The 27,112-nt window shown below is 61.0% G+C and overlaps 2 protein-coding genes across 3 annotated transcripts; one reads left to right on the top strand and one right to left on the bottom strand.

Annotated features, from left to right (window-relative positions):
• Window positions 1-1,856: 1,856 nt before the first annotated feature.
• Window positions 1,857-11,260, top strand: CHMP1A (charged multivesicular body protein 1A). Its single transcript, XM_067536711.1, has 7 exons — window positions 1,857-1,937; window positions 3,984-4,003; window positions 5,709-5,786; window positions 6,905-7,051; window positions 7,821-7,949; window positions 9,011-9,198; window positions 10,831-11,260. Exons 1-7 carry the CDS (start codon window positions 1,931-1,933, stop codon window positions 10,850-10,852), a joined length of 591 nt encoding a protein of 196 aa, XP_067392812.1. The 5' UTR covers window positions 1,857-1,930; the 3' UTR covers window positions 10,853-11,260.
• A 4,930-nt stretch (window positions 11,261-16,190) lies between these two features.
• On the bottom strand, window positions 16,191-26,715 carry DPEP1 (dipeptidase 1). Of its 2 annotated transcripts, none has more exons than XM_067536707.1 (10): window positions 26,603-26,715; window positions 21,643-21,775; window positions 20,444-20,576; window positions 19,800-19,950; window positions 19,281-19,350; window positions 18,392-18,568; window positions 17,826-17,913; window positions 17,667-17,742; window positions 16,920-17,063; window positions 16,191-16,578 (listed from the first exon to the last, which is right to left on the bottom strand). In XM_067536707.1, the coding sequence occupies exons 1-10, from the start codon at window positions 26,713-26,715 to the stop codon at window positions 16,353-16,355; spliced, it is 1,311 nt and encodes a 436-aa protein (XP_067392808.1). In that variant the 3' UTR covers window positions 16,191-16,352. The 2 variants fall into 2 exon arrangements, with proteins under 2 accessions (XP_067392808.1, XP_067392807.1); XM_067536706.1 differs by having other exon boundaries at window positions 16,191-16,589; window positions 16,928-17,063.
• Window positions 26,716-27,112: the final 397 nt, after the last annotated feature.

Raw genomic sequence — 27,112 nt, 5'->3', positions numbered from 1 at the left:
GGGGGATATAACATGGATTAATAAATGGCATGGGCCACTCCCCCACTCTGAGATGCAGTCCAGGCTTGGAGGATAAGAGTCCAACATGGGTGCTTTATCTTTTATTGCGAGACAGAGTAGGAATGCTGAATTTGTATTTGGGTACCTAAATGTCTTCTAACCCCAGAGGTGAGCAAATCAATCTTCACTGAGAATGACACCGTTGGTGAGTGCAGAGAGACTCAAGTGGTGGAGTAGACGGCACTGCCCTCCTTTCACATTGTCTAGCACTTGTTGCTCACTCCACTCCAGCTCTCTAATTCCTCAAATATGTGAGATCCAGAAGTGGTTTTTGGTGTAGAACCCCAACTGTCCCAATGCAGTACTCTTCAAGGTAATGTTTTTGGCATGTTTCATCCAGGGATATATAAAAAACTTATTCTAGAGGAAGGAGTGAGACACCTTTGTTGAGTCTTAGATTCCCATTGCTAGAAACATGGGTACCAGGGACTTCCTGGACTTTCCATTTTGGAGGCTCATCTAAGAGAATTTCCAAATGATCAAAAAGGCCAACAGCCTGTCATCTTCTCAGAAATATTACCTTTCGCTTCTATAATGACTTTCACTTGAGGATCTCAACACACTTGTCCAGCCTCCCCTAATTAATCACAGCCCCTCGATGGGGCAGGTGTTGTCTTTTTGCGGACAGGGAACCTGAGGCACAAAAACGTCATATGACTTTGCCCAAGTTCACACAGCAAATCAGTAAGAGTGGGGAGGAGTCCTGCCTTTCAGTCCCTTTTTCTCCCCAGCAGACCGGCACATTCCCTCACAGAGCTGGGAATTGAATGCAGGCATCCTGACTCATTCTCTGCTGTTTAAGCACAAAAATCATACTCCATAACCTCTTTGTTGTGTTCGCATGGATCTAATTATGTCAATGGACACGTAACATTAACCCTTTTTACCCTATTGGGGAACCTCTCGGCACAGAGACTACACTGGGGAATGAGAACTCTTTACCTCTCATGTCTCCCTGTCTGCTCATGAATTGCCCCATAGATGAGTCCTGGTCCCCATGTGCTAGCCTCTGCAGGTCTCTTGCTTGCACCACCAGGGTCCTTTTGTGACTCATCAATAAGCAGCAGCATCACAGGCACAGTAACTGATGCTGCTCCCAGAGGGACCTTCGCACGATGAGGTGAGACTGCAAAAACCATTTTTGGCTCTCCTTACCCCAAACTCAACGGACTCTTATCCACCATGATGGGGGAGGGTCAGCAAGGAGATTATTTGAGTCTTCACATATTAAAACTCCTTTCATTTAAAAGGTGTGTGGGAACTTTGATCCACCACCACCACCGGCTGCAAAGGAAGCAGAGCCTGGCAGCTCATGGGTTTGGTGCTTGTTGCCAACATTTAAACAGCGCTTCCTTCCAAGGGGTACGATGGACTTCAGAAAAGCCGACTCTGACTGCTGCAGGGAGCTAATGGGCGAGATCCCCTGGGAGACTAACGTGAGGGGGAAAGGAGTGCAAGAGCGCTGGCTGTAATTTAAAGACAACGTATTGAGGCTGCAGGAACAAACCATCCCGATGTGCAGAAGGAGCAACAAATATGGCAGCGACCAGCGTAGCTTAACAAATCCAAATCCATTCTACAGAGGGGGAAACTGAGGCACGGAGCAGCAGCGACTGGCCAAGGCCACACCGTGAGCGCGCCTTAATAGTGGCTCCAGGAGGGCTGGCTCCCTTTGCCTGGAGCCACGCCTACTGCAGAGCCCCAGCCACCCGCCCTCCGGCGCCTCTCCCTCTACGCATGCGCATGCGCTGGACAGCGCTCAGCCGCCACGGGCGAGGGCCAGTCTCGCGAGAAGAAGCGAAGTGATGACGCAACAATCCGGAAGTGTCTGGAGAACCCGGAAGTGGTCGTTGTAGCGGTTGGGTTCAGGATGGACGGTAAGAGAAAGACCCCACCCCTCCCCCTCCGGCTCCGAGCCGCGCGCCGGGGCCTCCTACTGCCTCCAGGGGAAGGGGCTCCTGCGGCAGAGGAGCGGGGCCGGCCCAGGGGGGATGGGGGGCCGGAGGGGGAGGGAGAAGGAGAAGGTCAGGGGGCTAGGATGGGGAAGGGGAGGGAGAAGGTCAGGGCCCGGTGGGGGAGGGGAGGGAGAAGGTCAGGGCTCGGCGGGGGCCTGGGATGGGGGAGGGGAGGGAGAAGGTCAGGGCGGCTGGGGTTGTGGGGGTGGTGGCCATTGGGGCGGGGAGAGGAAATCCCTTGGTGACATCAGGGCCGGTGACGATGTGACAGGGGAGGGGGGGTTCCCTGGGACTGGCCTGCAGTGGGGATTGGGCTTTGCTCCCCCAAAGCTCTGCCCCTCACCTGCTCAGTCACCCTGGCCAATAGGCTCTGGAGGAGGATGGTGGGGACCCTTGACGGGCACTGGATAAAGCTGGGGGAGGCAAGTGCAGCCCGAGGGTCCACGCTACCTTGGTCATGAAGAGAGAGAACTCCAGGAGGGCTTGCTTGTCCCTGACTTTTATGGTTCGTTGAAATGGGTCCAGGCATTTGGGAGAACTAAAAGGTATTTAGAATTGCCCAAGTTCTTGAACTGATCCATTTCCTCCTGCATGAAACTGGCTGGGGGAAGCTGGCTGAGAGTTATTTACGTGGCTGGCTGGGGTGTGGCGGGTTCTGGGTCAGAGGCCTGAGGAACCACAGTAACAAGTAACACAGCTATTTCAATAAAAGGAAACAGGCTGCCTGCTGATGTCACTTGTTAGGTGGAAGTCAGAATGTGGTTTCTCTTAGTTCCACTCCAGTGTTATGGTCCCACGTATGGAGAAAGAACTGCATAGTGAAGTCACTGAGCCTCTGTCCCAGGCTGTGAATGCTGTGATACTCACCGCAAGAGTGAGTCATAGTGCTATGGAGTCATTTATTGTACGTCATTTTTCCAGTGGATATAAAGTTCAACAAGTCCATTGATTTCAAAGAGCCATATCTAGCTTGTATGGCTCCTTCAGTATTCTGTGCCTCCCACCAGCAGAGCAGTGCAGATAGCACTAGCTGTTATCTTGGGTGCTCCGAACCCTGATCCTCACTGGTTGGTCACGAAATGGAAAGCTGGAGTCAATCCTGTGGCAGTGGCTCCCATAAAACCGTCCAACAGCCTGTGTAACAAGCTCTCTGAGATGGCACATGTTCCATCCTAGAGCTAGGTGTGTACAATGGTCCAATCACCACTGGCCTTACAACCATGTTTAAAAATCAGCTTCAGTGTCATTTGAGCCCAGTTGTAGCTACATGAGACTCCAGCAGGGGTTGGTCAGTTATGTGGAGAGGGTCTTTTAACATAGGAGTTTCTGCTATTTGCTAGAAATTCTTGTTTGTGTCACTCCATTTGCCCAAGAACTCTGGGCCTTGTCAGTCAATGTGCATGCGCTGGTCCTGTAACCTAGTGGCTAGGGCTCTAGCATGAGAGAAGAGGAAGGATTGGCCCAGTGGTTAGGGCACCAGTTATGACTTGGGAGACCCAAGTTCAAGTCCCTGCTCTGCCACAGGCTTTTTGTGTGCCCTTGGGCACATCACTTAGCTTCCCTATGTCTCTCTTCCCCGTCTGTACAATGGGGATAATGACACTGGGTAAAGGTTGGGAGGTGACTACATACTAGGGTGATGGAGGCTACATGGGGTATCTTAGCTAGGTAGCTTGAGGAGTCCCCAGTGGACAGGTAAAGGCTGAGAGTGCCATGGGGGAAGGTGCCTCTGCTTGCCCAGAAGAGACTTTTCTGAACAATCCTGGTGGTGGTGTTGGGCTCTGCGAGCAGTGCAACCTCAGCCTGGCCAGCCCCCTTCAGCAAAAGGAATGTGGCTGCGATGCTTTTGAGGGGCAGTGGGCTGTGAACCGGGCTGACTCCCAAAACCACAGTGCCTTGGATGAGAGACTGTGTGACTTTATTAGTGCATTATAGCAACTCTCTGAGTCACCTCCTTTCTCTTTTCAGATACACTCTTCCAGCTAAAGGTGAGTGTGGGCGTTACGGCATTTCCCTTTCTGTCCCTGCCTGGGGATTCATTATTCTATCCTTCCCAGCAGGGGCTTCCCTTGGCCAAAGGAAAGTCAACAAGCCAGTGGAACTGTTGCTCTAAGACCTTCTTGTGATGACGTGTGGTATGGGTGGTAGGTCTGTACAAAACAGAACAGGCTGCTTCGGGGCCCAGACGACTGCCAGAACCAGTGCGAATCTGGTGTTTTGTGGGCTCCTCTAATAGCCAGAGGCTAAGGTTGATCATCTTTAAGAGGCAGCTAGTCCGGCTCTAAGTTTGTCCCTTGTTCTTACATTTGACTTTTTGTTTGCTTTCTGCTCCAACCTTCTCTCACCCACTTGATGAGAGTTCACTGACTTGGAGAAACCTCTCCCATAACCTCCCATCGTAACTCCAACTCCTATTGCTCTCTCTGTTCTGCCTTCTGAAGGGTTTACCTACTGCTCCAGTGCTCTCCCTCCAGCCGGGGTGTGATGTGCAGTGCTGGCAAACTTGTATTTTCACCGATGGTCTCCCAGGATGGGGAGCCACCTGGGCTTTCTGTATACGGAGCTGGGAGAGGTGAACAGCTACATAATGATCCCAATATTATGGCTGTGGTGGTGAAAGAGCAGGAACTTGGGGGGGTGCAGTGCAGAGCAGAGATCCCTAATGATGCTGTGATTCAGACCCTGCAGACATCATCAGTAAAGTTGCTAGCACTTGACTCGTGATGTAAAGGTGTAAGGAAGTGGAGTGCAGCTTGCAGTTGCAGAAAGTGCTTCACCTCCCTTGGTGTGAGCAGCAAATCAGTTACGCACGTTAGCCCTTCACCTGGTGATTGGATTAAATGTAGTAGGCGCCTGTAGATCATATTCTTCTGAGCTATGCCTTTATGAAAATCGGTTTGAAATAACAGCTGCAACTCTGCCTCTCATCCACTGCTGAGGGCCTCTGCGTACCCAGCTATCGTAGGGAGGGGGAGGCATTTATCTAGAGTCATTCACTGCACTGATCAGCTGTTCTGGAGCCACACAGGCAAAGTCAGACCCACACAGTCAGGGGACGTTATGGAAAGATGGTACCAAGTCCAAAGCAGACTCCTTCCTATGGTTCCCCTCAAGCAGCAATCAGTCCCTTTCACCCTCACCCCTCTGAAAAAGCCTTGAAAAGTGAGCCTTTCCGCATGTCCTGCAGGTCACAGAAGCTAAGCTGTGGCAGAGAATGTGTCGCAGTTGCCTTACTGAGAGCCCCCAGCTCCCTTCCACTTAACCCTGGGGCCTGACATCTCAAGGGCCTCAACTAATTGCACCCGCAGCCGCAGAGACAGGACAACACGCTTCAGCCTGTACCACACCACAGCTTTACCTGTCTGGCCAAGGAAGCCAGGCCTCCTTCAGAGCTCTCCGACTCTGCTCCATAAATCAGCCAGCTGAGTCCCTTTCCCTTTGCTGCCTCTGTTGTATGCCTAGGCACATCCATAACCACGGCAGCTGGCCAGCCTGTCTCACTGCATTTTAGGATTGTATAAAGGACAAGCCAGCCCTCAAAGGCAGCTGAGGAAGCGCCAGCAGACTGTGGGCCCCATACACATGCTTTCCTAGGACAGAGCCTCTGGGCTTTTGTGAAAGTTGTGGGAGCCTCTGATTGTGTTAATGTTTGACCCTTTCACGGCTGAGCACCAAAGTCTCTGTGTCTCTTAGTTCACAGCAAAGCAGCTGGAGAAGCTAGCCAAGAAGGCCGAGAAGGACTCAAAGACAGAGCAAGCCAAAGTCAAGAAGGTGCGGAAGTACGACTGAACTGTGTGGAGGCGGTAGAAGTTGCTGGTGGAGATGAAATTAACACCCAGACTGTCCCTGAGTGCTAGTGTCTTTCCAGCTATGACACCCTTCAGTCTGTGCCGTCAGTCCATGCCCCTGTACCAAGAGGACTAAGGAATTATAGTAAATTCCACTTAATAGCACCCTGGATATTACCAACTTCGGGTTAATGGCAACTTTGCCAAGAACCAACCCTGCCCCGTTGACTTTAATGTTAATGGGATTTGGGTATTGGCAATGGGGTGCAGCTTTTGGAAGAAAAGCCCCCACTGCAGGCAGGTGTGCAGGGCTGCAGCCTGGGAAGGAAGTGCTGGGACCTGCCTTCCTTGGCTGCAGGCTCCAAACCTGCCTGCGTATGGGGACCCCACAGGCGGTAAGGGGCTGTGGGCTGGGAGGGGAGGCTGTGGGCTGCAGTAGTGAGGGTAGGGGGCTGCACGGTGCTCTCTCAGACAAGGAAGAGCTGGGATGTGCTGAACACTAACCCCTGAAGAGCACAGGGAGAGGTGCCGTGCAGCTCTGTGGGCCCCAGCGCTCCCGTTCGCCGTAGTAAGGCCCAGCCTCTGGGCTGCAGCCCTCCTCCCTGCTGCTGCCCTGCCCATAGGCAGGTTGCAGGGCTGCAGCTAGGGGAGGCACGTCCCAGCACTGGCTATCCTGGCTGCAGTCCTGCAAACCTGCCTTCCGCTTGTTAGCAACTGCCGGATAATGGTGACTGAGGAGTTGCTAATAAGCAGAATCTACTGCACTGTATTCTCTTACCTCTCCAGCTGCACGGCTAAGATCCAGGCAGGCCTGTTCTCCACCCCCATCCTGTATTGACGTACCGGGTGCAACAGGCCATCCTGAAATCTCCCAACCTCCTAGTCTCAGCCCTGACCCTGCATGTCCTAGAATGTTTTGCTACCACAGACTCCACTAACGTATTTTAATCCTGATCCAAGAAAACACCCACGTCCCTTTGTAAAGAACAGACAAGACCGATTTCTGCATGAAATCCGTGGGGTGGAAATGGGAGACCTTTGTTTCTGACATGTGAAGCAAAATGGATTCCTCCTGCAAATCTTTTCCCTTCCGTGTTCCAGGCCCTTCAGCAGAAGAATGTTGAATGTGCTCGTGTCTACGCAGAGAATGCAATCCGGAAGAAGAACGAAGGGGTAAACTGGCTTCGGATGGCTTCCCGAGTGGATGCTGTGGCCTCCAAGGTCCAGACAGCGGTGACCATGAAGGGGGTAAGGCGTATCCCTAGGGGGACAGGCGCTGGTGTCTGTCCTTGTACAGATGGCCCTTCCCACCCTGCTCCTGCCAACATTCCTCTCTTCTTCTGTAACTTGCTTAACTTTGGACTTTAGTGTTGGCAGAGCTGTGAAACCTCCCACCCCCAAACTGGGGTTGGGTCAGGGCCGGGATCTAGACCAGACATTGGCAGAGACTGCCACAGCTGCTGAAATGCCAGTGTGCATGCGATCGCCTTGTGATGTGGCTGATATATTTCACTGGGGGACCAGAAATTAGTCCCTCAAACTTGCTTCATTTGTGGCTTCATCCATATTCGAGCCCACGTCTGCAGAAGCGGGTTTGTGCCTGAAATCGCTCCCTTGGCTTCGCACTGTGTCTAGACATGCTGGTGTGCCGGGGATTGTGGGTTAGAGTTCTCTTCTGCAAGGTACTGAGCACCCTCAGGTCCTCTTGATTTTGCTGGGACCTGCGGGTGTTTGTCAGCCCCTTGGATTCTCTCTGAAATCTCTCTGCTTTGAGCTACATGACCAAAGCTGGATCCCACCTGCACTTTCTGCAGTGCTGTGGCCCAGCTTAGAGAGGCCATGTGCTATTCACGGCAGGGATCACGTTGCAGATTGAGGCTGCCCTGTCTCGTAGCTGTGGTGGAAATTCCAATAACACTGAAGTCCTTTTGGCCAGGCTAGCTCTCACTCTGAGCTGTGCTGTATGTGTTGGATTATTATTTATTCTGTGTGTGTGTTTTCCAACCTCCTCTTACAGGTGACTAAAAACATGGCCCAGGTGACCAAGGCCTTGGACAAAGCTCTGAGCTCCATGGACCTGCAGAAGGTCTCAGCGGTGATGGATAAATTTGAGCAGCAGGTTCAGAACTTGGATGTTCACACTTCAGTAAGTGCTGTGCCATCTCCTGCCTGGGGGTAGACTGCTGGCTGGCGAGAAGAGCTGTCCTCGTTGGCATGCGTGTACTCTCGGAGGTTGGGGGGTGTTGCAGATAGAACTGTAGCACCTACATCATTGTGGGCTCAGACACAAGCACCCCATTTACGTGTCCTTTCCAGGGCTCCTTGATGTGGTCTTTGGCTTGATGCTCCGTTGTTTCCAGTAACACCTAGAGGAAGATTAGGGTTCTCTTGGGTTAGGTGCCGTACGTGCACATAGTGTCTCTCAGAGCTCACAGTTGAAGTAGACAGACAGTGTCTTGTCCCCAGGGCACAGATGAGGAACTGACACACACACAGACTAGGTGACTTGTCCCAGGTCACATCTCAGAGCTGGGAGCGGAAACCAGAGCTCCTGAGTTACAGCCCAGTGCCTTCCCGTCTGGCCGGTCCTTCCTCTTAGTGTGGCGTCACTGGCTTGTTTGATTGCCCCGCTTTCCCCAGCCACAGGGCCACGTGAGTGATTGTGGGCCACGCTCTGTTCTGCCTTTGACCTGATCCGTCTGGGAACAGTCTATAGCACGTCCCATGCTCACAAGTCGAGCCGGCCTTGAGCTTGTTCTCGAATACGGCTGTGACCATGGATGGGCAGTGTGTCTAACCAGGACAAGAGAGCTGTCTCTAATGGCCAGGAAAGCCCCCGTGCAAGTGTCTGAGCATAATCTACAGTATCTGGAGGTTTCACTGAGACCCTGAGGCAGGGGGAGCGAACATGGACAGATGGGGTATTGGCCTCTCAGAACACTTCATACGGAGGTGTCCTGTCAGCTGCTGTGTGGTACACTGATGTCTAGGGGCCTAGAAGCTCCCTGGCTCCAGGACCCACCCTCCTGTCCTACAGACCTGCTGTCTGGCTTCTGACGAGGATGTGGAGGACTCTCGGGGAGAGGAGCAGTGGGCCAGACTCAAGATCTGTAACTGGCTCCTGCAGGCAGGGACATGGGCCGGGTGGGTTCTTCAATGAAGCCAGCCGGTTGCTTCTGTTTCACATCCTGACTCGGTCCGTGGCAGGTGATGGAGGACTCCATGAGCTCTGCTACCACCCTGACCACGCCGCAGGAGCAGGTGGACAGCCTCATCGTGCAGATTGCTGAGGAGAATGGCTTGGAGATCATGGACCAGCTCAACCAGCTCCCCGAGGGGGCGTCCGCAGTGGGGGAGAGCTCTGTCCGCACCCAGGAAGACCAGCTGTCCCGAAGGTTCTTTCTCTTCTCCTTTCCCTCCCCCACGTCCCTTGGGGTGATTCTGTCGCTGGGCTTCATGTTCCTGAGCAGCTGGAACGGCCCGCAAGGTGCTCTGCACCTGCTCGGAGGGGTAGCTCAGGCGGGACGGGTTGCAGCAGGATTCACTCATCTCTTGTGGGGCTAGCCAGCTGTTGGAGCCACCTCTGGGCTGTCACTTCCCTGTGCATGGGGAAGCCTAGCAAAGCGCCAGAGGAGCCGCCTCCAGGCAGCCTGCCTTGTGCTGCCCCGCAGAAGGAGAGGGGCCTCCTGATTCTACCAGCAATACGGCTGGGGGGCCACTAGGGACCGGAGCTCGTTGAAGATGTTGCTTGCTCAGCTCTGTGACCAGCACAATCTCACGCTGCTGGGAGTTCTCCTGGCCCCATGCTCGCCCTGCTCAGCTGAGCCTGCTCTCCGAGTGCTTGGCACTGACCTTCAGACAGGCCATCTCTCTGGAACGTCCCCAGAAGAGGCTTGCTGCTGCCCCCCATCGCTGGGGAGTTCCTCTTCCTCCGCCCCTTCCCTGCTGCTCTACATGCAGCTACCATAGAGGCCCCTGCTGAGGGCTGAGCCCAGAGCAGCAGGCGTCACTTGCACCTCCGGAGCTCTGTTGTTCAGGACCCTGGGGGAGTCGCCGCCCAGCTGCCAGACTTTCTCCCGGTTCTCTTGTTCCGGGCTGCGGGCAGCACGGGGGGAGCGCGGCTTTGGTTGAGCTGAGGCAGGTCTGAGGGGTGTCCCCGGGGTAGGGGACGTTCTACAGACCTGTAGAAATGGAAACCCTGGCCCAGCTGCGTAATGCGGCGTGGCTGGGAATGTGCCTTTTGTCTGCAGTCAGCTTCCCACCGCACAGACGTGAGGCGACGCGGTCCTTGCTCCAGGCCTGGCGCTGGAGGTGCCGTTCTTTCTCCTCTCTCCTGGGGCCAGCAATAGGTTAGGCGATGGCAAGTGGAGCTTCTGGCCTTTCCTCAAACTCCATCTGTCCTCCGTCAGCTCCTCCAGGCGTCCCTCCTCAGTAACAGCCCGACTGCTTCCACCCAGGGCCCCACGTGATGCTCACTCCCGGGAGGCTGGAAGGCTTGGCCTGTGTCTGGTGTGAGCACGATGGGTCTCGAACACCGATGCTGCTTCCCCACCCCCCCAGCGCTGCCGTGCACCTGCTGCTCTGTCCCATCAGCTCGTCCGCTGAAGTCAGCGTTTGAATTGGGCCCCTACGTGCGGCAGGGAGCACTGGGGCTTGTGCTGTGTCCCGTGCCTCTGAGCTCCACCGGGTGCCAGCTGTGTAGTGGCCAGGCTGTGAAACAGCGCCTGCGCTTCACTGCTGCGCCCTGCTCTGACACGAGTGCGTGAGGTGCGTTGGCTGTGTTGAGTGGGAAGGTGCTCGTAACTGACCTGCTGGAACATAAGTTGTTATCCATGCTCCAGGGGGAGACTTCTGGGCCCTACAAACCGCCCCTCCCTGACTGACTGACTCATTCCCTCACCGGGCGTGGTGCCCACAGCCTTGCATAATTCTCCCGAGACCGTCCCCCCAGTGCTCTCTGGCTTCACCTGGGCGCCGTTCCCAGTATTGCGTGCTCCCCGGTGACTCTCTTGTGCTGTTTCTTCCAGGTTGGCTGCCTTGCGGAATTAACGTCTCCCATTGCCTTCGACAACTGCTGCTCCCCCACTGATCGTGCCTCCAGTGGGGAGGTGGGACTGCTGTGGGAGGCCCCCTCAAACCTCCCACTCCATCCCTGCTCTGGCCTTCTGCTAGCAAAGCCAGCCAGCCAGCCACTCCCTCCGCAGCCCGGGGCCAGCCTCGCCTCGCTCTCCTGGCGGACTCTTTGCTCTCTGTCCACGAAGCTGCTTCCTGAAGAGCTGCTGGAGGGAGGTTTGCCTTGCTCGGGGCTTTGGAACTGGTTTTGGTGGCAGCGTGTTCAGGACCCTTGCCTTTAAAGCCGGTCCAGCACTCCCGCTCTGCAGCCTGGGCCTTGTAGGGGGGGTGAAGATGCTGCTTTGATTCTAACACTACATGGGGATCTTGTGGAAATGGGAAGTGCATGGGGGGGGGGGGGGGGGCGTTCGGGTGGGACACTGCAGGTGGCTGTATCTCCGGCACGTGTCGTGCGTCTCTATCTCAGCACCCTGTACACTGGCTGTCTTAGCCACTGCATGCTCTGCTGTGGGTGATTCTCTGCTAACGGCTCGCGACAGGTAGTGCCCAGACCCTTCCCGTTTCCATCCAGGCACCTGTTCGGGGGGGGGAGCCTGCCCTGGTTCCTGGGCGGGGCAGCTGCCTCGAATGAAAGGCACAGACGTGCGTCGTGGCGTCTCTTACTTTAGCGTCCGCATTCTCCGTTATCCGCCCGTCTCTGCAGCGCACGGAGTGCCCGTGATTCCCGTAGCTGCCCGTTGTGCCGGGCTCTCCCTTTGCCAACTATTAGCCCTTGTGCCGATGGTCACGTGACCTGCCCTGGATTTTTCTCACCGTTAAGTGACCTTTGAAAAGTTTGCCTCCACCACCAGCCCTGTGACCATGGAGACCTGGCCAGCCAAGATGCAATTCTTCATGCACGCCACCCCCCGGAGCGAAGCCAGCCTGGGCTACTCGGCTGGTCCGTTCAGAGTGGAGCACCGGCCCTCTCTAAGAACTGTCGCTGGTGCAGCGACAGCAGAGCAAACGTCCACACCTCCCTGTGACTGGTGCGGATACCTGCACTGTCCCTCTTGGTGTTGCTTTGGCCTCCTAGATACCTCTGGGGTCTCCACCCCCCCACTCCCTTCCTCTGGGCTGACACTGATGGGGTGCCCCAGCTCCACTGATGACTGGCTGTGAGCTTGTCATCTCCTTTAACCCAGCAGCGCCGTGGGGCAGGGTGAGGGGGAAAGATCAGCCCAGGTGATGAGAGAACCCCCACTTCCCGCAGCCCAGCGGGAGAGCTCGGTGAGGCCTCACGAGGCTATCCGAGGCTTACGCTGTGTCACTTCTCACACCCAGCCTCCTCTTCCGCCCCGCCCCGTGTAACGGTGTCTGCCGTGTTCAGTGGGGGACGGCGGGTGCTGGAGATCTGCCGACCCCAGCTCACTGGGAAGGAAACCCAGCCCGGTTCCCATTCGGTTCTTGCACAGAGGAGTCTGAACCCCATCCCGGCTGGCTCTGCGCTCTCTGCCATGGCCGGGGTCTGGTGTCACTGGGCTGGAATCAGCACATCTGACACACCCGGCAACGGGGCGTGTGTCTGGCAACAGCTAAACTAGGGCTGGCTACAGCAATGAGCAGCCCTGGGGTTGGAGTGCCGGTGTCACAGGGAGGGCGGATCCCACTTCGTGAACTGTTCGACCTGTTCACGTCCAGTAGCTTCTCTCAGATGTGCTAAGAGTCCTGGGGCACTTGCTGCCTCACTCTAAACCCTGACTTTGGGGAGCAGGGGAGACAGCTGGCATCCGAACGCCCAGGGGTGGCCTGGGGGCTGACTGCGGCTGGCTGTCACTGCCAGTGTCACGGGGCTGCCTGTGGGGACGCAATACAGGTCAGGGCCCAGCAGGCTGGAGATTCTTTTACAGCCCGTGCACAGACACACTTAGACATCTCTCAGTAGCTTCCCTCTGAGTCGTGGCCTTGGAAGATGCGTGTTGGCCTCCTTTTGCGGTTACCTCTGAACTTGTTGACTCCGGCTGTGGCCACCCACCGCGTGGTGATATGGCTGCGGGGACGAAGGAGATGCAGGACTCCCTTCCCTGGCTGAGGCGGCAGCTGTGGCCGTAGTGGAGTCTGCCTGGTTGAGTCCCTGACTTGCTTGTGACTCCGTGTTTGGTCCTGGTGCCTCTGTCAGGCTCAGGCGGGTAAAAAGCAGGAGCCCGCTTGGAAATCTGCCTCTGAGTAGAGCTTTCCAGGCCAGCCCCAGGCGGGAGGTGTTTTACCAGGGTTGCAGGGCCGGTGACCTGAGACAGCTGTGAAGCCAGCTGGGCTGTTTGCTGGAGGCAGAGAGGAATAGTTGATGTTCATCCCCCCTTTGGCTCCTGCCTGGTGGAAATGGTTTTCCCTGCCCAGCTCCTCTCCTGGCCGCTGTGTGAGGTCAGGAGAAGGGCTCTCTAAATGGGTCGGCCTGGCCTTTGCTCTGTGGGAAGGTGGTCTGGGGAGGAGCCCTGCCCTCTGTAAATGAGCCTTTTCTTTTCCTCTGGTGCTTCCTCGATTTGTGTTTTTAAAACGCTTCTTTCATTTGCTGCTTTTGAAGTGAACGCTGTGAATTCCACGCTGCCCTTTTCAATAAAGAGTGTCCCTGGAAATCAGCCTCCTCGTGGCTACGAGTTTCACGTAGCGCCCGGCTTCTGCCCCGGGCTCAGCTGCGATCTGGAGCCATCATGCAGAGGCGGGAAGCAGCCTGGTCCGGCCCGGGTAGCGGGAGCAAATACCTCGTGCTGTTCTCAGGCCGCGGTGCACTGCCGTTGGGTTCTGGGGGGGCCAGCGCCGCTCGGCCTCAGTCTGAAGCATTGGCTGGTCTCATGCAGCCTCTCGGGGAGGGAATCCACCAGCCCAGTCTCAACGTGGGCTCATGGCAGGCTGCCTTGTTAGTGGCTGCGCCTGCTCCTTGCGTGACATGGAGCTTTCCAGGCCTCTCCCCGTCCACAACCCCTCTGCGTCTGATGCTGGATTTCCTTGGCTTGGACTCTACGTAAAGATGGGCTCAGCTGAGAACTAGCAAACGTGCTGTGCCCAGGGGCTGGGCAGCGGTGAGCCCAGTGTAACCTTTAACCTTTACAAAGGAGCCAGGCAGCCCCTTTCGTCTAGCATGCTGTGATGGATGGGGAGAGAACCCCCCGCCTCGTGGTGCTTCTCCTAGCCAGGGGAGTTAGCTGCTGTGATGGGCTGTACCACAGAGGGGAGCCCTCTGCTAAAAACTGCGCTTCTCTACTGCTGCCTCGGGAGGAGCTTTCACCTAGCAACCTCTTCACGTGGGCTAGAGAGCCCTCGCAGAGTCCGGGGAGAGGAAGGTGCCGTGGATTTTTCATACAGAAAGACTTCTTCCTCTTCAATAGCAGAACTAGTCCAGACCACCTGTTGCATCAAACTCTCTGCTGCAACCCCGTTTCCGAAAACGCAGGCCCGGGAGGGGTATTTATCAAGCTCCCTGTCTGCACACAGCTCGAGTCTGCAACTTACCTGTGGGCTGAGTCGGCTAGGGCTGGCGTGGCGTCAGCGAGCGCTGGGCGGGGAGGACGGATGCTGTGGCTGGAGGGAAATCCCACGCTCTAGCCAGGTCTGAGAAGAATTGTTCTTGGCCTCTCCTGGAAATGGCTTGTGGAGATGTTCCCTTCTCTTATTGCTTGGAACCCAGAGCGGGTGCTGCAGGCGTCTTCCAGGAATCTTATAGCTGCTTCGGTTCTTTGAAGCAGATCACGGAGCTAGCTCTCTCTGTCCCTGTTCTCCTCCTGTCTGACTGGCGGCCAATGCCCCAGACTCATTTATCTGGCCCCTTGCACCCAGCACTTTGTAAGGGGGATTTGCTATGCAAACAGCTTGCGAGGACAGCAGAACTGCCACCGGTCAGCTGGCGGCTCGTCAATAACAGACCGAGGGCTGGTGTCAACCGCTGCAGGGACTCAACAGGTTGCCACTGGGGTGAAGGCTGGGAGAGCCGGCTGGGCCCTTCCTGCAGGAGGCGTGAAGGCTCAGCCGCCCCAGGGGTGTGAGGCTCAGCGGGGGCCGTCACGCAAACCGAAGGGCCGAATCTCACATCAGTGGGAGACGGCACCTGCAGGTCTGCATGGCCCGTCCCTGCCTGAGGGCATCTCTTCATGGGGACACCTGCACTGCCGTAAACTGCTGAGCAGAGAGTGGAGGGCTCCAAGCCGGCCCCTCGCGCCAGCGCTCAGTCACTGCGTGGGGAACTGGTGGTTGAACCCCGTGTTGTGTGCGGGGTTTCCAGCCTCTTGCCTGGAGGCAGCTTGCTCCCCGTGGCCTGGTCCCATGGTGCAGGCACTTGGTGAAAGCACCAGCGTGGATTCCTGGGGAGGTGGGTGAACTGACCGGCTCAACCCTGTAGCCACCCCTTCTGTGGCCTGAGCAGTGATGTCCACCCGCCCCACCCCAGCAGCAGGCCCCGGAGCCGGTCAGGGCCTTAGTCAGACAGGGTTTGAATAGGGGACCAAGAGGGAGAAGGGCCGTTAGCCACTCAGCTGGCCCCTGAGCCACCCACTCCCCCGCCCTGCTGTCAGCTCCGCCCTGCAGCTGGGTAAAGGCCTCCGGAGCCTGCCTCTCTGGTGGGAAGGGGCGCAGGTGGGAGGCCCAGTGGGGGATCTCCCCGGGCCCCGGATCGCCGTGTGTCCCTGCCAGTTTCGCTGGCAAGTGGGGGCTCTGTACCGCAGCCAACTTGCAAATGCAACAGGAAGGCAGCTCGCTTGTGCCGGCCTGTTTTCCGGGTGCCCGCTGCCACCTCCGCTGTAAAGACCGGCTGTTCGTTAAATGTTAGCGGAAACTGCTACCAGCGTGATTGATTGGCCGGTTAATTAGCTAACGATTAACGTCTGCACAGTGCCGCCACCATGGAAAGGCGGCCGCAGATCAGCATCTGGCCCCCTGGCTGGGGCACACGGGGCAGCTGCCCTTCTCCACCCCAGCTGTATAGCCCGCAGGGCGGCTGAGCCTTGTCTCCCAAAGGGCCATGTTAAAAGGCTCCCAGGGGGCTTTAACCAGCAGCCATGGGCTGCTCCTGCCTTCAGCCGGGTGGAAAGCCGGGGGCGGGCCCAGCTCGGCTCGGTCTAGGGCGAAGGTGGCGGCTGGTCCCAGTTCATAGAATAGACAGGCAGCAGGGAGCGGGGACTTGGCTTTAATTCGCATGCAGCCCGAGGGCGAGCCAAGGCCGGTGCCTGGGGGGGGGGGGGGGGGGGGTCAGTCGTGTTAGCTCAGATGAGTGAGGTCAACCCCTGGGAAAAGCTTCATGGGGAAGGGAGCTAGGCTGGGCGTGGCCACTTAACCTGGCTTCGATCGCGGGAGCCTGCGTCCTGCCAGGGCTCTTCAGCCGTGTCCAACGCCCGTGAAAGTCCCAGCGAGACGGGGCGGCCAGCAGGGCGGCCGAGCTCTGGCTGGTTCCCTTCAATGGTGGCTGTGGCTGGCTCAGAAGCGGGGGGGTCTGGGCAAGCGGGGGTCTGGGCTACGGGAGGAGGGAGTAAAGGAGAGGGAGGAGGAGGAGGAGGGTGGCTGGCAGCACGCGCGGGGAGCTGGTGCTGGTGCTGGTGCTGGCAGTGGTGCTGGTGCTGGCAGTGGTGCTGGCGCTGGCAGTGGTGCTGGCGCTGGCCGGGTACCCGTAGCTGGTTCTGCACTGCCCTTCCAGCTCCTGATACGCTATCGGCTCGTCGTCGGCTGGCTCTAGGGCCAGGCTGTCCCTCACCTAGAAGGGAAAGGAAAAATTCAGCCTGTCGCAGTGTGCTGCAGGCGGGGGGGTCAGGGGCCCAGACCTGGGAGCCAGCTGCCGGAGCTGGGATGTGGGGTGGGGACACGGAGTCACGGGGCGGGGCCAGGACTCCACGGCGGAGCAGGGACACGGCGCTGCCTGGGCTGTGTTGCAGGAGCCGCGGGGCAGGTGCTGCGGGCACAGAGGCACCTGGTACCGCCGCTGGGTACCGGCCATGCTGATGGGCGGTTCACAGAGACGCACCCCCTGTCCCGCTGTGCAGTGAGGTGCGACCCGGGGTGCAGTGCCGCTCCCGTCCCTTCTCACTCGCTCACCTCCTCCACCTTTTTGAAGACCCTCAGCAGATTGCCGGCCAGGGCAGCTTCCACTTCGATGTCAGTCCAGTTCCTCCTCAGTAACTCCGCTATCAAGTCTGGGTATTTGGAAACATCCTCCAGACCCTCGGGGACCCTGCAGGGGCCGCAGGGCGCTGAGCGGAGAGCTTGGTTTGGAAGGTCAGAGGGCCCCAGGCTCGCGGGGAGCCCTGGGCCCAGCCAGGCTGAGTCCCGGCATGGCCCAGGCTCCGGCACTCCCCCGGGGGGAACTGGCCAGATTTGCCAAGGCTCAAGGCACCAGCGCGTCAGACGGCAGCTGGCCCGAGCCGGGCTGCCGCAGCCGCTCGCTTCCTTCCGCCGTGTCGGGGACTGGCCCAGGCGGGAGCAGGAAGAGCCCGAGTGATTTTGGGGGGAAGCAGGAAAGCGAAATGGGGGACACGGGCCGGCCCTGCCGGCACGATGCACAGCCGCAGCTGCTGCCTGGCACCCCTCCCTGCTGGCCGGGGCAGCAGTTCTCCCAGCCAGGCGCTGCGGCAGCCCGGAGGTGCTGGCAGACTCTAGTGGCCTTGGGAGCAGGAGCAAGCGCGGGGAAGGGACCTGCAGGAGGGCAGTCCTGCCCCACCCCGCCCCGGGGCTGCTGGAGCCTCGACCCAGCCTCCAGCGAGGGCCCGGCCAGGGGCTGGCCTGCTCCGTGGGGTCTGAAGCCCTCGCCCGCCGCGCCCCCGTTGCCATCCCTTACGTGGGCACGCCGTCGTAGTCCCCGCCGAATCCCACCGCTTCGTAGCCAGCCACCTCCTTCACGTGGTCCAGGTGATCTGCGGGGGGACGCGCCAGAGGTGAGCGGGCCAGGCCCGGTGGGCGGGGTCCCCACGGCCCCCTGGGCTGGCACCCGACTCACCTGCGACCTGGGACAGGTTGGCCGCCTGCTGGTTGCAGGACACGTAGGTGTTGTAGAAGTTCACCATCACCAGGCCGCCCGTCTGGTTCTGCGGGCAGAGAGGCAGGCGGGTTGCTAAGGGCCGCGGGAGCTCCGGGCTCTCTGGGAGAGGGGGCCTGGTATTGCAGCGGCTGGCTCCCGGGGCAGGGTCCCACGCCCGCCCCAGCGCGGGAGGGGCCGTATGCTCATGCACTGGGCTGCGGTCCCTGGGCGGCTGCTTCCCATTCAGGACCCTTTACCCCTCCCGCCCCCTGCCTTCGCGGCCCCCGGCCCCGGGCTGCCTCCTCCCGCCGTGATTGACTCTCCCGTGCTCCCGGCAGGGCCTGCTGTACCACAAGGGATATTTCCTTCCAGACCCTGCTGGAGCCAGAGGACCCAGGGCTGGCACCGGTTTCCCCTCGCGGCTGTCTCTGCAGCAGCTGCTTCTCCCCCCCAGCCGGTCCCTCCCTGCCTGACTCCAGACGGTTTGCCCGGCTCTCTTGTGGTGGAGGAAGTGGTCGTCACTGTGCACGTCAGCGCCGTCTCACCACCCGGCGGAGGATGTCGTCGGGCACGTTGCGCCTGCTTCTGCAGAGCTCGTAGGCTGAGGAGTGGCTGAATATAACGGGCGCTTTGGAGACCTGCAGGGCGGCCGTCATCGTCTGCACAGACACGTGCGCCAGGTCGACCATGATGCCCAGCCGGTTCATTTCCAGGACCACGCGCTGGGGAGCGGAGCAGAGACAGACCCTGAGCGGGCCGTGCGTGGCCCCCCTCCTGCCCGTCCTCAGCAAGCTGCTCCAGGGGCCGGGGCAGGTGGAGTGGCTGGAAAACGCCGGTTCTGCTGGGCACCCCCCATCAACCACAGACACCGGCTTAGCCGCGCCCCCACCTGCCCAACAGACTGGGACCGGCCATCCCCCCCGCCCCCCCACGAGGGGCCGGGGAGCGAGGGCACCAGGCAGCGCCTCGAGCGGGGACGAGGGGACGACTGGGCCCACAGCGGGAACGGGGGGTTCACCCCGCAAGATCCGAACTCAAGCATCACTCCCCAGCAGCCAGCTGGCCGTGGCACAGAAACCATCAGGCGCTGCAGGCTGAGCAGCAGGGCCTGGCACTGCCCGTCGGAGAGCTGGGGGCCGGGGGGATGAGAACTGGGGCGCCCAGGCGCCCCAGAGAGGCCAAGGGTTGAGGTGGGTGCAGCGGGTGAGAAGGGGGCAGCTGCCAGGCTGCTGCTGGCTTGGAAAAGGCCGGGCTGGCGGCCCAGGGAAGGAGCAGCTGGTGATGGGGAGGAGAAGGCAGCCTGCCCCAGACCCAGCTGTCCCCTGGACTCTCCCCTCCCCCTCCTCACTAGGGCCCCTGCCCCGCGTGTGTGTGGGCACGGGGCTGTCAGCCCCCCGGCCCGTGCACAGTGGGGGGCCGTTCCCGCGGGCTCACCTTCCCGAACTCCGACAGGCCGTTGTGGACGGGCTGCTCCTGCTCCGTGTCCACTAGCCAGTTGTCCACCCTGCGAGGCAGAGCGCGCCCGTCAGGCCGGTCGCGGGGACCCCCCCGCGGCGCCCCGGAGCTCCCGGGGCTTGTGCCGAGCAGCCGCAGCTAGTTCTGGGCCCTAGGCGGCTGCCTGCCCCCCGAGTCCCAGCACGGGCAGGAGTGGCGTCGGCGCCGTTATCGGCCCCCTCTGGGCCCAGCGCCCCACACGGCTGCGACATACGGAGAGGGTGGCAGCACCGGGCAGCGCCTGCCTGGGCCGTAGACACAGGCACGGCCTCCGCTCCCTGCAGCACGGCCGCGCTGGGCCTGACTGGCCACCCTGCCCCTCGCTGCCCCTTCCTGCAGGTGCTGGCCGCCCCTGTGTCCCCGTACGCTGCGCTAAAGCCCCCACGCCCAATCCTCCTGCCCCTGTGTGCGCCAGCCCCACCGGGCACCGTGAGCTGCCCCGGGCCCTGGCGTCCTCACCAGGGGGTGTTGCAGCTGTGGGAGAGAGTCATGTAGCGCACCCCCAGCCGGTAGAACATCCGCAGGGCGCCGAGGCTGCTGTCGATGGAGTGGCCGCCCTCCACGCCGATCAGGCTGGCGATCCTCTTGGCTTTGAAAGCTGCTTCGATGCCTGCAAGAGCAGCATGTCCCAGCCTTGAACCGGCGGGCAGGGGGGAGCCAAGCGAGCCGGGCCGGCTGCCGGGGGCTAGGTCGCCCGCTAGGGCTTGCAGAGTTCCCCTGCTGCCTTGCAGGCCCTCGCTATCTTTGCAGAGACCTCGGAGAGGCCGGCTTAAACCGCTGAGTGCCCCCGGAGAGCCCCCCGGGGCTTTGTGCAGCGCAGGCCTTGCGATGGCTCCTGGCCCCTCACTGTCACTGTCTGCAGAGAGACAGGCCCTGGCAGAGAGATGGCCCTCCCAGACACGGGGCCAGCATCCCAGGAAACTGCCTCCCCCCGGACCGGGGGCTGATCAGGACCATGCCCAGGCAGGGCACTGGGTGGAGATGGGCAGTGGTTACTGGCACCCCACTTGTTCCGGGCGTGGAACGCAGCCTGGGCTGCCCTCGCCCAGCCCCGGCCTGCCCCCTCCCGCCGCGCGGAGCCGGCCCGTGCCCCCATCGCTCACCCGCGCTGTCGGTGACGCAGACGAAGGCCTCGGGGTACTTGTCACACATGCGGTGAATGACGTCGATCTGCTCCAGGGTGCGCTTCACTGCGTCCTTGTTCTGGGTCTCGCAGGGCACGTAAGCCGCCCAGAACTGAGCGGGCAGACGAAGGGGGACGTCAAGGAGCCGGCCCTCCATGCGGGGCGGGGGGCACAGCCCGTGGGGCGCTCAGCCGGCTGCTTTTACATCCATTGCCCCCTTCCGCCCACCCCCAGCCCAGCGCCAGCAGTGGGGCAAGCACAGGGCGGCCGTTCCCCGTGCCTGGGCATGGGGGGGGGGGCACGGGGCAAGCAGCCGGCCTCTGCCATGTGCGCGGGCAAGGAGCCGATTGCCGCGCGGTGCCTGTGCTGCGCGTCGCTCACGGTCACCCAGTGAAACGCGCGGCAGCTGGGCCCACACGCAGGGCGCCTGCCAGCCCGGCTCGGCCGCACGCCGCGCGAATGCAGGGCCGACCACCTCTGACCACCGAGCGGATGCAGGCGCGGTGCCAAGGCCGAGGCTCGCGGCACACGCCAGAGCTGGCAGCACGGTGGGATCGCCGGCGCCCGGCGCTTGAGCTGTTCTGGGGAGGGCGCCGTGCTGCCGGGGGGCTCGGTTCCGGGGCAGGGCCGCCCACAGCTTGGAGACCCTGATCCCCTGTGGAATCAGCCGGGGGAGACGTTCAGGCTTGGAGGGGCTAGAGACGATACTGGCTTTGCAAGAGGTCAACAGTTCTCCCTCCTCCTAGAGCCGGTGTCAGAGCCGGTGTCAGAAGCTGGAGCGTGACCTGGGAGCTCCCAGCCCCATCCCTGGGCTCAGAGCCTCCCTGACCGGCCGTGAAGGCGGCGAGGCAGGCCCTGCTCTGCAGATGCGCTGTCGTTCCTGGATCCGGGGGCCCTGGGCGTCAGTGCGCCTCAGCCAGTGAGAGCAGCTGGCTTCCTCCGGCGCCAGGAAAACTCCAGCCACTGCTCAGCAATGGCTCGGGCCGGCTCTGCAGCCGCGGGGGCTTTCCAGGGAGCTCGCCCGCCGTGGGAGCTGGGCCAAGCCAAGCTCGGCACGCTGCTCCAGCCAGTGCCCACCCGCTCTGCCGCCTCCTCTGGGGCTGCCGGGGCGTGTGAGCACCGCCAGTGCCTGGCTGTGGGTGAGAGTCTGAAGGGGGGGGGGCTGACTCTGTGCCTACCTGCCCCCCCACGTGGCCGCTCCGCAGCTTGGGGATGTTGGTGTGGGTGCCCTCCAGCAGGGTGAGGTTTGCGGGCGCCACGCTGAGCTGGTTGTTAAACTTTTTCAGCAGCTGCCAGGGCAGGTCGTTGTGCCTGGAAAAGCAAAGGGAGAAAGTGAGGGAGCCGGGCAGCCACGTGAACGGGGAGGGCAGCCCCCCCCCCCCGGGGGCAGGGGATCGGAGCGTCTGGCACGAGCCCACCGCAGCCCAGGGAAAGCCTGGCCGTGGCCGGGCAAGGCTGGCGTGTAACACCCCCCGCCGGCTCCTTGGGGGAGAGAGCAGGGCTGGGCTATGCCCCGTGTTTGCAGGGCTACCCCGGAGGGCGATATCTGACCGACACTCACACCGGTTCACCCTAGCGAGGACACAGGCGAAGGGAGCTTTGTTCTGCTTCCTGGACAGGCCTGGCTGTGCTCCTTGAAGCACCTGTGCCCCGGGAGCTGCGTCCACACTAGGGACTTGTACCTATCCCAGTTCGCCCGGAGAGTTACCACAGCCCAGCCTGCGTGTGTAGACAAGGCCCAGTGCGATTGGCAGAGCTCTCCCCGTCCTGCACGTGCAGCTGCCTGCCCTTAGGGGAAACTCGCCGCACAGCTTCCGTGGCTCCTGAGCGTGGCCTCACCCCTTCTCTGGGAGCCCCTGGGCCCCTCTGGGAGCCCTGCCCCGCTTTCTGCAGTGAGCAGAGACAGTCCAGCCAAGGCCACCCGACCTCCTCCCCGTTGGCAGTGTCTGGAACAACGGCCGGGGGTGGCAGCTGGCAGGGGTCTGGGGACAAAGCTGTTAAGGTTGTTGGTGGCTTGGACGGAGGCCCAGAGGGGAGCAGGGCCGGGGCCGCAGGGGGAGCAGGGTGCGTGGGACACAGCCCGGCAGCTGCCTCCTGCCTGCGCACATCGCCCCAGGCGCTCCGCGAGGCAGGGGCTGCAGGAGGCGGGCGGGCTGGAGTCAGGAGCCTGCCGGTTTTAACGGCTGACCATCATGTTCGATTTGTTGCAGGCCGGTGGGGCGTTCGTGCAGCGCGAGCCAGACCAGCCTGGGCCCAACGTACGGAAAAGCCAGACCCCTCGTGCGTGAAGTCCGGGGTCTCAGTGGAGCCAGGATCGCCTCGGTAGGCTTTCTGCATTTACCCGGTTTGCGTCGCTGCGCCCGGGGTCGCCTGCACCCAGCACCGCGGGTTGGATGATGAGCACCTTCTGCAGGCACGTACTGGGCGGGTTGTCTGTGGTGCACCAGGCCCCTCGGGCGTGCCCAGGCTGAAATGCCCCGCTGGTTGACCTGAGGTGGCTGTGTATGACTGGGGTGTGTTCAATCTCTGTAGTGACATTTGACTCTCCTTGGGTTGTTTGGGGGCTTTTTCTGAAAACTCCTGCTGGCTGGCTTTCCCGGGGCTGGCCGGCGGTTTCTAGATGAGGCATAGGCGTCTCTGCAGTCTGTCTCGCACGAGCGGCTGTGTGGCCGAGGCCTGGCCTCCCAGCAGGCGCAGTTACCGCTGAGCCACGATCCCGGGTTTGGGGGTTGGTCCAGCCAGGCCAGCGGGTCATGCCGGGAGGGCTGACGCGGGGTGGGCTGAGCTCACGCCCCTTTCGTGCTTGGAGAGGCTGTTTGCCCGGGGGTTGCTTTTTCCTCTTGCACGGGACGGCTTGGCCCATGGATTTACTGAGGTCATGGCTCTTCCCTCCTGCTCCATTTTCCTGGTAATTTAAGCTTCCCTCCTGGTTGCTGGGTGGAACTGAAAGTGTTGTGATGGCAACGCAGACAGAAAATAGCCTGCCGTGCGCGCTGTTGTTTCCCTCTGGGGTGTGTCAATGTGGCCCGTGGAGCATTTCCTGGCAGGGGGCTGCTTTGCTTCCCTGGAGCTCAGCGCCCATGTGCTGAGGGGCTGTGGAAGCGTTTGAGGCTGTTGCTGCTCTCACAGAGCGCTTGGCCGTTGTTTGGGGCGGCTTTTGTACACTGGTGTGATGAATCGGTCAGTCCATGGCCCCGTGGCATGTGACTGCGCCACAGCTGCCAGGAGCTAGGCTAGTACACCCCAGGGGTCCCTTTGTCACCCCCCGTCACCCTCGCCTGCTTCCCCCCCTTTCCCGGTTGCTTGGACGTAGTCCTGGAGGTTTCATCCCACAACATCATCTTTGATTAAAGAAAAACCTTTAATTCCTGGAGACTCCAGGACAGCCCTGGAGGGTTGGCAGCCCTACATCCTCTGCCCTATGGCCTCTGCCTCGTCCCTGGGCGTGCAGGCATGACACCGTGGGCTGTTACCCCGCCTATGTCCCAGAGCCCACGGGATAACAGCGCGGGCTGTGTGCTGGTGACAGAGGCCACGATACCGGGGCTGCTCTGTAACAGGGCACTGGGCTGGAAATGAAGCCCTGATAAAGTCCCTTGGCTTGCTTTGCTGCCGGGGGACTCGGGGGAGCGGCTGACCCCCCCGGGCAATGGACTCGGGGATCACCCGGCACTGTGCTCCAGGGTGCTGATGCACTCGCTCCCTGCCGGAGCACATGCCGCTACAGGCAGGGCTGTGCGGCTTGCTCCGTGGAGGAGGGCAGGCTGGGTCCGTGGTGCTGCTCGGGGGGTTTGTACAGCAGCCAGGCTGGAGCTGTGCTGGTCCCGGACGGGTCTGCAGAGGGTCCTGGCCCTGCTCAGCGTGCGAGGGAGCCTCGGTGGACGCCCAGCACTCGGCCACGCCTGCCATTCTTCCACGGGCCGCACGCTCACACAGCGCCTCGCCCAGAGAGTAGCCGGAGCCGCCCCCGACATTCCCGTGTCACCGCCCCAAAGCCAGTCTCCCTGCACCACCCTTGGGCCGGAGAGGCATGCCCCAGGGAGCCCGCCGTGAGCTGAGCTGCTGGGAAGCTGCTTTTCCAAGAATTCTGCCTGGTTCTCGTTCCTGCGTAAGAAACTAGCCGTGAGGAGGAAGGCAGAGGGATTCCGAGAGCAGCCGGAAAACCCCGCCGAGAACGCCGGTCCCAGTGCAGCTCAGCCCTGGCCCTGCGTGGGGATTGCCCTGGGTCCCGGCAGGTTGGAGCAGCCCGTACCAGAAGTGTGCCCTGCTACGGCACCAGAGCCGGCTCCAGCTGCAGTCACACCCCTCGGCCGGGCGGAGCCGGGTCCCTGGCCTAGCCGGTGCAGGATTGCGCCCACAGGTTCAGGAGCTGCGTGGGCTCCGGTCATGCCCCCCGCAGACTGTCATCTGGCTGACTGGCACTTTAAGGAAGTGTGGCCCGGGGAAGCAAGGTGTGTGACTGCGGGGGCGGCTTCCCCTTCCCCTTTGCAGCTGCCCCAGGTCACTCAGCACCTGACGGCCTCGGGGCTTACGTCTGTCCCTGCTCACCGCAGGTCAGGCTGGGAGGTCATCCCCCTGTGAGGCTGCCCAGCGCCAGGGGCGTTCGGCTGGGGCCCAGGACAGAGGAGGGGGAGTAATGCAGGTCTCGCTCTGTCAAGCACTGGGGTCTCAGCCTGGAGCGGGGGGGACACCTTCCTCCCTGTCTCCCATGGCTCTGGGGCAGCTCCAGCCCAGACGTACGGGACGGAGGCGCACAGGGTTGCTATGCTGGAGGGGCCCAGGACAGGACTGGCGGGGGGGCTGGTGGCCAGGTTGGGGGCCCCCCACAGCATAGCAGGTCACGGGCAGAGCTACGTGGAGGCCTAGGATTGGAGCAGCGCGGGTGGCAGAGGCGCGGCCCCCATCCCCCCAACTCAGGGACTCCCCCTGGGGGTGCCGGCCTCTCAGACAGTGAAGATGAGCGGTGTGGTGGCGGTGTGGTGGGGGGGGGGGGGGGGGGGATATGCTCTGACCCTGGCAAACCCTATGGCCGAGTCAGATAACGCCCCGGCTCCCTGGGACGGCGCCGACCTTTGCCTTCAGCGCAGATCGCAGATTTGCTTCTAACCCAGAAGAAGCTGCTGCCCCCTGGCCCATTGCCTCCCCCCACCGCTGTTTCCTCCCCCCCACATCCACCTGCCTGGCCCGGGCCGTCCACCCTGGCACTCCATCACGCGCCGGGCGCTGGCACTGCTGTTTTCAACCGCGCCAGGGACCGGGATTTCCAGAGTGACAACGAGGCCGAGAAAAATACAGAAACGCTTCTGGGGCGCGGTGACCTCCTGGCCCGAGCTGGGGTGGCAGGTCCTTGGGGACAGCCGGTCCTCAGGGCTTTGCCCAGCCCGGAGCGGGAAGCCCTGGTCGGTCCCCGCAGTTAAACCCCTGGGCTAGTGAAATGACTCAGTGCTGGAGTTTCTCAGCCAGCGCCGTGCCAGCCCGCTGGCTTTGTGCCTGTCACACAGCGGGGCGGACGGGGGCCTTGGACGAGCAATCCCAGTCTCGGGGTCTCTCCAAGCTGCTCCCGGCTTCGCAGGGTCCCCCACAGCTGGGAGCAGCCACGTCTCCCTGGCTGGGATTTGCCGGCAGGGCTGGGTTTCCCCTTTGTGTTTTCTCAGGCGCTTGCAGTGAACTGGTGGTGTTGCATGGCCTGGCTGCTCTGGTGATACCCCTGCCACATGCAAATCCACCCTGTCCTCCACCCACCCCAGGGACATACCAGAAACCCCAGCGTTTCCCAGGGGCTGCACTGAGCAGGTCCCTGTGGAGTTTCAAGCTGGGGGGCTTCCCCGGGGCTGAATCCCAGCACTGGGGAGTTTCTTGGGGAACTGAGAATCCTGGCACTGGTGGGAAACTTTCCTGATGGATGAAACTGGCGTATCCCGGAGTTTGCTGAGCCAGGGGCAGAGCAGAGGGGATGACCGTACCCCTCGGCGCTGGAAAGATCCCAGGAGGGCCGTCCGCTCCCTCAGGGACTGCGTGGCAGGGTGGAAGCCAGGGAGGGACTCTTCAGCCTGCATTTGCACTGCAGCTCGCTCCCAGCGCAGCGGAAAGTTTCCCAACTTGCCGAGATGGGCAGGGCGCAGCAGGCCGGGGACTTACCCGTCTATGAGAGGAGTCGTGGTCATGATTCTCTCCGCCTCCGCCCTGTAGAGCTCCGCTGAGCAGAATGGGAACAAGGATAACAGCAAGTAGGTCCAAAGCATTGTCTGCATGGCGGCCAGAGAGCCCAGCCTTGGCCTCCGATTCCTCCCACTCAACCCCGGCTCTGTCCCCCAGCCGCTGAGGCTAGTCCACGTTCCTCTGATTTGAAGTCACGTTCCTTGGAGCCTGGTCCTGGGTACACTCCGCACCTTATCAGCCGAGAAGCGCCTTCCTGGGGCACGGGCCACGCCTGAGTCAATAAATAACCATGCTGGCCCATAAAGCAATGCAGCGCCGCCGCGAGCCAAGTGCACCTTAGCCTGGCCGCGCAGCAACGTGCCACGAACGCGCCCAGCACACAGCGTTCCGGGCACACAGCGGGCAACCCCCGGACACGGCCTCGAAGCTCGGAGCCTGGCCCTGCTCCAACGGTCATGAACAAGCAGCAGCTTTCGGTGGCCTCTGCCC

This window comes from Emydura macquarii, unplaced genomic scaffold (assembly GCF_026122565.2).
Source record: "Emydura macquarii macquarii isolate MOO-44397 ecotype Brisbane River unplaced genomic scaffold, CSIRO-AGI_Emac_v2 contig_3647, whole genome shotgun sequence".
Lineage (NCBI taxonomy): Eukaryota > Metazoa > Chordata > Testudines > Chelidae > Emydura > Emydura macquarii.
Note: the sequence above shows the minus strand (reverse complement) of the source record. Positions and strands in the feature narration are given on the sequence as shown.